Source organism: Giraffa tippelskirchi, chromosome 8 (genome assembly GCF_054371585.1).
Source record: "Giraffa tippelskirchi isolate mGirTip1 chromosome 8, T2T-mGirTip1v1.2.pri, whole genome shotgun sequence".
Taxonomy (NCBI): Eukaryota; Metazoa; Chordata; class Mammalia; order Artiodactyla; family Giraffidae; genus Giraffa; species Giraffa tippelskirchi.
Genome location: NC_137282.1, coordinates 156331035 through 156342784, shown reverse-complemented (window position 1 = coordinate 156342784; position 11750 = coordinate 156331035). Strand labels below are relative to the sequence as shown.

Genomic DNA, 11750 nt, shown 5'->3' with positions numbered 1-11750 from the left:
ATATAGTCTGAAGTTTGGCCATCTAATGTGGTTACCACTGACTCTCTGTGGCTATTGAACATTTGAGATGTAGATACTACTCTTAATTGAGATGTGATGTGAGTGTAAAATACGTACAATTCATATCAGAATTCAGAGACTTAGTCTGAAGAAAAGAACACAAATTCTCTGTTAATAATTTTATGATAGTACATGTTGAAATAATATTTTGAATATGTTGGATTTGAAGTAGGAGGTAGAATCAGCCCCTCAGCTGGACAGCTGGTGTTTGTCAAGCTGATAATATTACCAAAATCAGTTTCACTAGTTTTTTTTTTCTTTTGAAATACAACAACTAGAAAATTTTAAATTACATACGTGGCTCATGTTGTTTTCCTGTTGGACGACACTGGTCTAGGAAGTTAGAGTTTTGTGGTGTCAGTGTTGAAGGAGTGTACAGAGACCAAGTGTTTATTTTGCATTATTGCTTTTCTTCCTCACCACCTGATGTTTTCTAATATTTTACTATGTAGCCTTATTCTCATTAATAAACAAGTAGTTACCATAGCAATGGCCACAACACTCTGTATTTACCACACCTGGAGGGAGAGATATAAACAGACATCAGTCTGTCATTCATGTTTATACAGTTATGTTTTTTTAATGTACATCTGGGTCTTCCTTTGCAAAACAGAGCTCTGAGTGTAGGAAAATTGACTTCTAATTTCCATCTGTGTCACTGGCTTTCTTTGGGTCTGGATAAGAAGAATAATTACCCCATGCCCACTTCAGAGGGATATGTGGGCAGTTACAAAGTATTTTGCAAACTATTCTTAGGGCAAGAGCATGCTCAGTTGTGTCTGACTCTTTGCAACCCTGTAAACTGTAGCCCACCAGGCTCCTTTGTCCATGGGATTTTCCAGGCAAGAATACTGGAGTGAGTGGGTCGCCATTTCCTTCTCCAGGGGATCTTCCCAACCCAGGGATCAAACCTGCATCTCCTGTGTCTCCTGCACTGGCAGGTGGATTCTTTTACCACTGCGCCTCTGGGAAAGCCCCATTCTTAGGGCACAGTATCAGTCTAATGTCACATACTTTAGTGTAGCCATGATATCAACTATTAATACACTGTTGCAGGCAGGCAAGAAGGGCAGGAGAGGTTCCTGTGGCCAATAGGAGTGAGGAAATGCAAAAGGGAGAAAAGAGGTCAGACCAAGAAAAACCAAAAGAAGGTGGCCAATGTTACCGTTTGTTCCCTAGACTTTAACAGTCTTTTTGGAGTATTTCCCATCTTCAGCAACAAGTCTCCACTGGCTGGGAGGAGACCAGGAACCCAGAGCCACCACTGTATACAGTTCATCTGGCTTTGACAAGGAAAAAGCAAACAGGTTGGAGTATTTATTAATTTTTTTTATGTTGATCATTTGGTGACTCAGACAATAAAGGATCTGCGTGCAGTGCAGGATTTGATCAGGTCGGGAAGCTCCATTGGAGAAGGGCATGGCATCCCACTCCAGTATGCTCGCCTGGAAAATCCCATGGACAGAGGAGCCTGGCAGGCTACAGTCCATGGGGTTGCAAAGACTCGGACAAGGCAGAGCAACGGACACTCTAAGTGTTATGCTCATTTATGCCCCCCAAGTTTCTCAAAGATCTCTCATTCCTGGGTCAATTCTGTCTTAACATAATTGCCGCTCAATACACATCATCTGAACAGAGATGACAGATGTTAAAAAAGGGAAATTAGGACTGATTTTTATTACCTTCACCCAGGACAGTGCTGGCTCCAGATATTTATATAGATTGGCTTTAAGAATCTCCACGTGCTTGATAGTAGAGGCTGGGGATTTGGCCATGAAGTGGTGTTGCACATCAAGCTTGCAGTTTTCAGTTGGATGTCATGGTTCTTTGAAGTGGCTGGAAGAGGGATGTTGACAGTCAGGGCAGGGTTTTGGCTAAAGACCTCTCCACTCAATCTACCCCTTTGAGATTTCAGGGAACTTAGATATTGTGGCTAAAGTAATAAACATTCTAGGTTTTGGATTTCATTTGCACAGGTGTCATTAAATCTGTGTGAGGCTGTTCAACTGATGATGAGCTCTGTCATTTGCAAATCCATTCACTGATTCATCTAATCTACAAACTGCCACCCTAAATGAAAATCAAGGATACTGCTACAGCTACATCTTGAGATGTTACATTTTGAGAAATCCCCTAACTCAGCATTGACATTCAGAAGGTCCTAAACCTGGAGAAGGAAATGGCAACCCATTCCAGTATTCTTGCCTGGATAATCCCATGAATAGAGGAGCCTGGCGGGCTACAGTACAGAGGGTCATAAGGAGTTGAGCAAAACTGAAGTGACTTAGCACGCACACTGCCCAAGAAAACTCAAACCTCAGGGGAAATAAAAAATACACTGCAGAAATGCAGTGGCTCTGCTGAAGTTGCAAGAAAGGGTGATCGTCTTTGTTTGGTGTTTTGAGTGTCTTGCCCTCTGTTCCAAGGAAGGGAGAGGGAGGTCGTGGGGGGTAGGGAGGAGTGTGGTTTTCTGCTCACAACTCAAATGGCACCGTTTGAATTATATAATGGAGCTGCTGGGAGTCAGGTGACAGTCTCACTGAGTAATTCCCTGCAGAAGGAGACAAACTGCATGTTAAAAAGCTCAACAAATACTCTGAAAAAGAAAAAAAAACAGAAAAAAGCAGAGCCCAGGCTGTGAGTTCCAGACTTCCAAGCTGCAGCTTCCTCTGAATTCTCTCTGAGCTGAAACAGCTGGGAGAGCTGGCAGAGTCCCAGGACTCCTGAGGCTTCAGAGAGCCAAAGCCAAGTGCAGGTCGGGGGTCCGGTCTGGATCACCGGGTTACTTTCTGTTTCATTTCGAAATGTGCCCTGTTTCTGAAACTAGTGGCTCCCCATGTCAAGAAAAACGCAGGACTCCTTGGAGACTCCAGCCAGGCTTTTAAGAACCAGGGCTTTGTGAAGGTAAGAAGCTATCTGCGACCGGCTGGGGGCTGCCTCCTGGGAGCGGTCTGGGTGCGAGCAGGGAACACGCCCGGAGGAGTCTGCCAACTTGTTCTGGGATCTGAAGGAGGCTGGAGAAACCGTCCGTGAGGGGTTTTAAGGTTAGGAAAGGGATGAAGATGGACCCTTCCCGCCTGGATGGGTGGCCACCTGGTCCTTGGTGAGTTAAATTCATCCCCAGCTCCTGTCTGATCTTTTTCCCTGCCCCAGTTCCATCCCATGGAGGAGTTGGTCTGCCTGTCTGAGAGCTGGCATGAGCTGGCCTGGGGCTGGGAAGAAAGGAGAAGGGTCTGCCTGGCACCGAAAGGCTGTCTGGGCGTGTATAGCATGTGTATTTCAGAGCCTGACTCTTGAGAAGACTGTTGTTCAGGCTGAGAAATCACAGCCTTTGGGGAGGCAGAGAGCAGAGGAAGGTACATGTGTGAGCAGAGAGCTTGGGAAATCTGTGAGGTAGGCATTTGAATCATAAATAATTTAATTGCTGTTTGTGTGTTTGTTAGTTGGATTTAGTGTTGGTTTTATATTTTGTTCAGTTTGGGGACTTCCTCCTTTCTGAAGCTGCCAGTATCAGTTGATTGGGTTTTTCGATTCTCGGACTTTGGTTCGTTGGCTATCTTGAAACCCACTGGTGCCCTAGTAGATGGCTGGAGCTCAGAGATTGATTAGGCAACTGCTGCTGTTTTCTCAGATCTGGGGGGATTCATTTGCAAATCTTACTGCCATGGAGACTTGCTGGGAGACCTGGATGCCTGCGGAGGCAGCCAGCTCTTAGGAACCTCAGGAAGTTTCTGACTTAAAGAGACAGGAAAGGAAAAATAATCGAACCAGCAGTTAATTCCGGGAAGGTGGGTGCAGGGAAATGTTGTCAAGGATCCAAAAGAAAGATGACTGGGAAAAGGAAAGGATGAGTAAAGGAACAGGTTTGGTGGGATCTCAGTTCGGGCTACGGCATTTTGAGGTTTGCAGCATAGAGATAAAAATCAATAAGCAAACTGATAACAGATCACTTGTTATGAATAAGAAATGCTACAATAGATCTTCTCCCCCCCACCCTGCCCCCACCGCTGACTTCTAGAGAACCTGAGAAACAGACAGGGTGTGAATTTGGAAGAGTTCATCGCTAATTGCTATTTTGTTTGACCACAGGAGGTGCACTAAACGAAATATGGGGATGTCAGAACCAAAGGGAAAGTGTGCTTAGAATAATGCCTGTAGAGATGTTATCAAGTTTTTGCTATCCTACTCCCAGTTTTGGGCAGATTGTATGATTTGAATGTATCATATAAAAACTCCTTAGACTGATACAATTATCACTGCAAAAGGATATTTGGGTACTAGAATAAACATGATCTTGAGTCAGTGGTTTCTTTTTTAAATTTATTTTTAATTGGAGGATAATTACTTTACAATATTGTATTGGTTTCTACCATACATCAACATGAATCAGCCATAGGTATACATATGTCCCCTCCTTCTTGAACCCCAACCTCCTCCAACCCCATCCCACCCTTCTAAGTTGTCACCGAGCACTGGATTTGAGCTCCCTGCATCATACAGCAAATTCCCATTGACTATCTGTTTTACACACGGTAATGTACACGTTTCAGTGTTCCTCTCTCAGTTCATCCCACACCATCCTTCCCGAGTCAATGGTTCTCAAATCTTCGAGATTATGTACCATATATGAGAATTGAAAAGCCTTAGCTGATGATGAGTTTCTAGACTCCTCTCTCTGCTGTGACCCTGACACCCAACTTCTGATGCTCAACACACAAAACCAAACAATGTCAACAAAGCCAAACGGCGTAGCATAATGAGGTTTCTAATTAAAGCCCACTTTGGAAATACAATCGATAGCATAATATTATAAATATTCACAATAGAAGAAAACAACTTATGGAGCCCCTTTTGCAAGCCATGGCAGTCCCTCAAGAAAGCACCACTTAATTAATGTCAGCACACTGAGTTCTTTTTTATCAAGATTTCTGTTGGTTGAAACTTGCTGGAAATCTGCATTTCTGTACTTCAATAATATAATGAGGGTGGAAATGGCTAAGGATGACCTCCAGACACTGCAAGAGCCATCGGCGCCTTCCAAATCACGGAAGAGAACACTGTGCTCTGAATAGTTTCAGTTTTTAGTGTGTTTTTCTTCTTCTCTAATTCTTTAAAATTTGGTAATTTGCCTAGATTGTAGTGCCCACTTTTTCACAGCCTAGCATCTGCCTGCCAAGCAAGAGACTCAAGTTCAGTTTCAGGGAAGATCCCCTGGAGAAGGAAATGGCAACCCACTCCAGTATTCTTGCCTGGGAAATCCCATGGACAGAGGAGCCTGGTGGGCTACAGTCCACGTGGTTGCAAAGAGTCGGACACGACTGACCAAACAACAAACAACATTTTCCACACCAAGAACCAGGGCTTGTAGTCTTACAAAGGACTTTTGTAAGAAAGTGCTTTCAGTATAAGGGACAGTTTGGAAAATGCAGTTCAGATGCCAAGTTGCAATTCAGATGTCCACTTCTGGGACAGTTCAATAGTTTATGGGACAGCTGGTCAGAAGATGTAAAATTGGGAAGCTCTTGGAAATCTCATCCTCAAAGAAATATAGATGCTTTGGTTAAAAGAATAAGACTTTTGTGTTCAGATAGACTTGGGTCTCATTCCAGTTCTGTCACCTGTTCAATGAGTGAGCCTGGGCAAGTTTCTTGACTTTTCTAAGGTTTAGTTTCTTCCTCTGTAAAATTGGATAGTGAAGTACTTTCCTGGGAGGTTGTATGGCAGTAAATAAAATAATATGTGAATAGAGCAGCACCTAATATAGTTTCTGTGTTACTAAGAAACAGAATTTCCTTCTTAATAATGCAGAAGAAAATCACTCTAGATAATCCATAGCTAATGAATAACTAGTAACCATTGTATTTGTCTGCTAGGGCTTCTGTAACAAAATACCACTAGCTGGGATGGCTTAAACAAGAGAAATTTATCTTCTCACAGCCCTGGAGGCTGGAAGTCCAACACTGAGATGTTGGCAGGGTTGTTTTTTCCTGAGACCTGTCTCCTTGGCTTGAAAATCGTCCCTGTCTCGCTGTGCCCTCACACAGCCTCTCCTCTCTGTGAACACCCATGTGTCTTTTCCTCTTATCAGGAAAGTCAAAAAAGTGAAAGTGAAGTTGCTCAGTCATGCCCGACTCTTTGCAACCCTATGGACTGTAGCCTACCAGACTCCTCCATCCATGGAATTTTCCAGGCAAGAGTACTGGAGTGGGTTGCCATTTCCTTCTCCAGGGGAATCTTCCCGACCCAGGGATCGAACCTGGGTCTCCTGCATTGTAGGCAGATGCTTTACCATCTGAGCCACCTGGGAAGCCCTCTGTCCTATTGGATTTGGACCCCGCCCATATGACTTGATTGACTGATTGATTTAGGTCTTGGTGGCTCAAGGGATCTTCATTAAGGACACAGCCTTAGCGGCCCTGAGACATATGGGATCTTAGTTCCCTGACCAAGGATTGAACCTGGGTACCCAGCATTGGCAGGTGGATTTTTAACTACTGGACCACCAGGGAAGACCTCTCACCTCATTTAGTTTTGATTATCTCTTTCTAGGCCCTGTCTCCATATACAGTCACATTCTGAGGAACTGGGAATTAGGGCTTCAACATATTAACTTGGGGAGAACGTAATTCATCCCCATAACACCTATCAATTAAAAGGTATATTCTTGTTCTAGGAATTTGTCAGGTTTATAAAAGAAGATGGCATCTCTCAAAAGGAAAATGATGTCTTAATTGCCATAGGGGGACCATGCCTTGGAAGACAGCCTGGTAGACCGGGGCCAAGAGTCAAGAGAAGTTGGCCCTCCTGGCATATTTCAGCTAAGAGGGAGAACGAGGACCTTGTGTTTTTCACTTCCACCTGGGTGTTCTGTAAAGAACGAGCAGATTGTCACTGGCAGGACTACATGTCTACAGTGACAGCTGTCCTTGGAGGATGGATTTAACATTGTTTGGGATTGGATGTGCCTCTGCGGAGAAGGCAATGGCACCCCACTCCAGTACTCTTGCCTGGAAAATCCTATGGACAGAGGAGCCTGGTAGGCTGCAGTCCATGGGGTCGCTAAGAGTCGGACACGACTGAGCGATTTCACTTTCACTTTTCCCTTTCATGCACTGGAGAAGGAGATGGCAACCCACTCCAGTATTCTTGCCTGGAGAATCCCAGGGATGGCGGAGCCTGGTAGGCTGCAGTCCATGGGGTCGCACAGAGTCGGACACGACTGAAGCGACTTAGCAGCAGCAGCAGCAGCAGCAGCTGAGGTCAAAAGTATTATGGCATTTCATGGGCAGAGCGGCCCACTTCCTTTCAATGTTCTGTCTCCTTAAGGAAATCAGAGATTTGTCCCGCCACCCGGGTTTCTGCTGTGCCCAGCTGGTCATGCATACCTCTCCCTATTTCCCTAGTCAGTCTCCAACGTTCCCAGGTCCCGTTCAGTAGGAACCGTGATATTCAGCAACATGGTTGCCTGAAGCATACGCACATGTGCACACACACACACCTTTATTTATTCAAGAAACAGAATTTGTGGGTAGAGAGGAAGATGATTTGTAAGTGATACGTACACATTACTTCCTCTCTGAATTTCAGATCCTTGATTTCAGAGAAAGCGATATGGAGCCCAGCTCTTGGCTGAGATATCCACACAAATATGGGAACTGAGAGGAACTGATGCCTTTTCTGAATTCACAGGCCTGAAAAGATTTGAAGCAGAAAGTCAGGGAAGAGCAAGTGATTCACAGATGTACACAGATAAGGGTGGGCGTGCCCCCTCCTACCCCACCCCCTCCCCATTCGCAGCTGCCCCTTTAGCTGCCATTTTTTTCAGCTCATACTGTAAACAAGTGTCATTTTTGTGGTCTCTTTAGGCTCAAGCTCTATGCTTTTTGTTGTTGTTGTTGTTGCTTTTTGTTGGGGATCTTGCTATTTAAAATATTCCCCATGTGTAGTACTGAAGTGTGTCTAGTGTTCCTAAGTGCACAAGGGCTGTGGTGTGCTTTGTGGAGACAGGATGTGTGTTACATATGCCTTGTTCAGATGTGTCATAGTGGTGTTGGCCACAAGTTCAAGGTTAATGGATCAACAATATAGGTGGTGCTAGTGGTAAAGAGCCTGCCAGCCATTGCAGGAGACACATAAGAGACGTCGGTCTTATCCCTGGGTCAGGAAGATCCCCTGGAGGAAGAAATGGCAACCCACGCTAGTATTCTTGCCTGGATAATCCCATGGACAGAGGTGCCTGGTGTGCTATGGTCCATAGGGTCGCAAAGAGTCAGACACGACTAAAGTGGCTTTGCACACACACAAGAGGTCTTTAAACAGAAACACACCTAAGACAAGGAATAAATGATCAGTTGATGAAAACAGTGGAACCAGAGCCTCTCAGGAACCTAACCGTATACTCCCCTAGGAACAGTTCAGTGTTTCACTAATTCAGTATGCACAGTGACTTCATAGATCTACTGTAGATATCAGAAAGACACTGGGCATCACTTTTCCACAGAGACGCAAACTAGAGTTGGAAGAGAGAACAACCTTGCCTGAGGCTATCTATGTAGTAGCAGGCATAAAACCAGTTTACTAGATTGGAATGCCATAATGTGGTGATTATTGTGGTTGTTCAGTCACTAAGTTGTGTCTAACTCTGTGACCCCATGGACTGCAGGATACCAGGCTTCCCTGTCTTTCATTATCTCTCGAACAGCAGTTCAACTGGGATTAAGGATTGGGCTTGAAAACAGACATGCCAGTTATGTTAGAAGCACTCACTGTATTCCAGATATTGTGAAGAGGGTCTAGCTAAATGATCTCATTGAATCCTCACAACAGCCTTAAAAGACAGGGATTATTATGCCCATTTAACAGATAAGGACAGTGAGGCTCAAAGAAGGAAAGTAACTTGCCCAAGGACACACTGCTTGGTGGTGTCAGTGCAGAGGTTTCAGACCCAGGCAGAGTGACTCTGGAGGTTGTAATTACAGAGACAAGTTTTGTAGTTTAAGATCTTGGAGAAAGAGCTCTATTAATGTTAATAGTACCCTATCTTGTTCTCTAGTTTCTTCTTTTTAATTTTAATTTTTCCAATATCCCATCTTTACACTGAATGTTTTCCTACTTTACATGTTTTTTTGTTCGAATTCTTCTCTCCCCCAAGAATGCTCTTCTTCTCTCCTAGCTTTTAGGTTTCTTTTTTTTTTTTTTTTTAATAAATTTATTTATTTTAGTTGGGGGCTAATTACTTTACAATATTGTAATAGTTTTTGCCATAGCTTTTAGGTTTCTTTCTTTCTTTTTTCTTTTAATGGTGCAAGGGGGTAAAGTTATTTGGTAGCTGCAGAAATTGGACACTTTATGTTATATTGTGCTGTTTAATTTTAAAAGTTTGAACATTTCAAGGTTTCCTAAAATGTAATATATGTTCTTTAAGAATTATTCTCTGAATGTTACTCAGCCATAAAAAAGAATCAAATCTTGCCATCTGTAACAACATGGATAGATCTAGAAGGTACTGTGCTGAGTGAAATGTCAGACAAAGACAAATATCCTGTGGTTTCACTTATATGTAGAATCTAAAAACGAATGCACAGACACAACACAGACACAGATTCACAGACACAGAGAACAAACTGGCGGTGGTCCGAGCAGTGGGGCAATGAGTGAAATCGGTGAGGGAGGTGAAAAGGTACAAACTTTCAGTTATAAAACAAATGTGTCACGGGGCATATAGTCAATGATATTGTCGTAACATCGCATGGTGACAGAGGGTAACTAGGCTTATCCTGGTGGTTACTTTGCAATGTATAAAAATATCGAATCACTATGTTGTACATCTGAAGCTAATATAATATTGCAGGTCAATTATACTTCAACTTAAGAAAGAAGAATTGTTCTTCTAATCACTCTTTTCATTTCACATTAATAGTGTTATGGTTTATTTACAGGCGTTCTCATTAATAGAGGAAACACGATTATGCTGTTTGAGTATTAGATTTGGATAACCTGACATAAAATGACATACTCCTTGTTTTGTGTTTCATCTTGGATATCAGATACCTTTGAACACTTTTAAAGATATGAAGTCTCTCATTAAGTTTCCCAAATCTGTATCACCGAGACTCATTTGCCTATGTCCTTGAGATATTAAGAAATTATACACTTCCCTTAACACTTAGATATTAAGGGTTATTTCCGCAGGACTCCTAGTAGTACTGTGCCTGGACATAGAATAGTTTCCAAAAACAGAATGTTTCTTTTAAAAAGTGCCAGAGTTGTTTATTATGTTAAAAAACAAACAAACATATTAACAACATCTAATAGGGAAAAAAACTCCTGTCAGAATCTTCGGGCTCCTTCTCTCTTTCTAAAATGCACCCTCAGATGTCCAGAAGGTGGGCATTCTCTCTGGCCACACGGAAGATGCCCCCCAGGGCTGTGAACTCCATCAAAACATTTCTGCTCACAGGGTTCAAAGGCTGGAGGTTGTAAGAACAGATAGCTTGAATCTCTGTAGGTAAGTGGGAAAGAGTTCACCTACAAAGGAGCTGCAATTCTTTGAAATAACTCAAGTCTGAAACCTTTCCTTTGTAAATTAGAAACAAACCTCTTGAACTATTCTGAAACCCAGAGAGAGAGAGTTACAATACTGCTGGCAAACTGTACTATATACTCAGTCAACTGTGACACTTAGGTGAACAAATTCTGTGTTTGTATTGAGATCTGGTAATTTAGGAACAAAGGCAAAGACAAAGAAACCTTAAGGAATCTTGGTTCTGTTCTTAAACTGCCAGGGTGTGAAAGGGAACTGGGGAAAATGAAGCCACGTTTGATTCTGTGAACACTTGAAACCGTCCTTCAAATATTCTGGATGGAATCAAGTCCAAAGTGTTTTGCCAAACCCCAGGGAAATTAGCTCCATATGTTTCTGATTTATTTATAGTTTAATCATCAAAATATTGCTTTGCAGGGACTGGTTATGTCCAAGAAAACTTTTATGAGCCATTTTAAAACATTATCTTGAAAACAGGAGGCCCTGTTTTGCCAAGAGTTAGCAGACGCCTGAGCGGAGATTCTGGATTCGGTGCTGGGGGCAGAGCCCTGGGTACTGAGCTTTCCAAACCTGGCAGAACTGACTCCATACTGCCTCCGAGGAGTCTGTGCTGTGTGGTGTCTCCACTCACTAGAATTAAAGAAATCCTTCAGGGGCGATAACCCAAGGGGAAGAGGGAAGGTGACCACAGGCTTCCATGATTTCCACTCAAACTCATTCTGTTTCATGTCCTTTTCACCACATTCCATTTGTGTGTTAGTCACTCGGTCATATGTCTGACACTTTGCAACCCCAGGGACTGTAGTCCACCAGGCTCCTCTGTCCATGGGATTCTCCAGGCAAGAATACTGGAGTGGGTAGCCATTCCCTTCTCGAGGGGATCTTCCTGACCCAGGAATCGAACCTAGGTCTCTTACATTGCAGCCAGATTCTTTACAGTCTGAGCCACCAGGGAAGCCCATTTGCTAAATGATAATTCAGGAGGTAACTTCTCTACCAAAATTACGTTAGGATCTTAGTCCTTACAAACCAAAGGTAGAATTTCTTAGAAAACAGCAGCTTCAAAGGAGCCATTGTATGCATTAATAGGAAAATATCTTTTCTCTTTATTTTTGAGTTTTTAAAAAATAAATAAAATTCTCAAGAA

The 11750-nt window shown here is 43.0% G+C and overlaps 1 protein-coding gene and 1 non-coding gene across 17 annotated transcripts in view; one reads left to right on the top strand and one right to left on the bottom strand.

Annotated features, from left to right (window-relative positions):
* The first annotated feature begins 1188 nt into the window (after positions 1-1188).
* The window catches only part of PHACTR1 (phosphatase and actin regulator 1), a 295378-nt gene continuing 284816 nt past the window's right edge, over positions 1189-11750 (top strand). For 6 of the 16 annotated variants that reach the window (XM_081523720.1, XM_081523731.1, XM_081523727.1 and 3 more), the window contains exon 1: positions 2493-2964. Coding sequence is in view for 2 of the 16 variants with exons in the window: in XM_081523722.1 (XP_081379848.1) it covers positions 3142-3163 (22 nt within the window). In the remaining 14 variants the exon portion in view is untranslated. Of the gene's footprint in view, positions 1368-2492; positions 3164-3227; positions 3454-11750 lie in introns of those variants that run through there. The other 10 variants (XM_081523732.1, XM_081523728.1, XM_081523725.1 and 7 more) reach the window with 5 other exon arrangements.
* TRNAC-ACA (transfer RNA cysteine (anticodon ACA)) lies at positions 6296-6367 on the bottom strand. The gene has a single exon. It is a non-coding gene; the product is annotated as a tRNA-Cys (tRNA).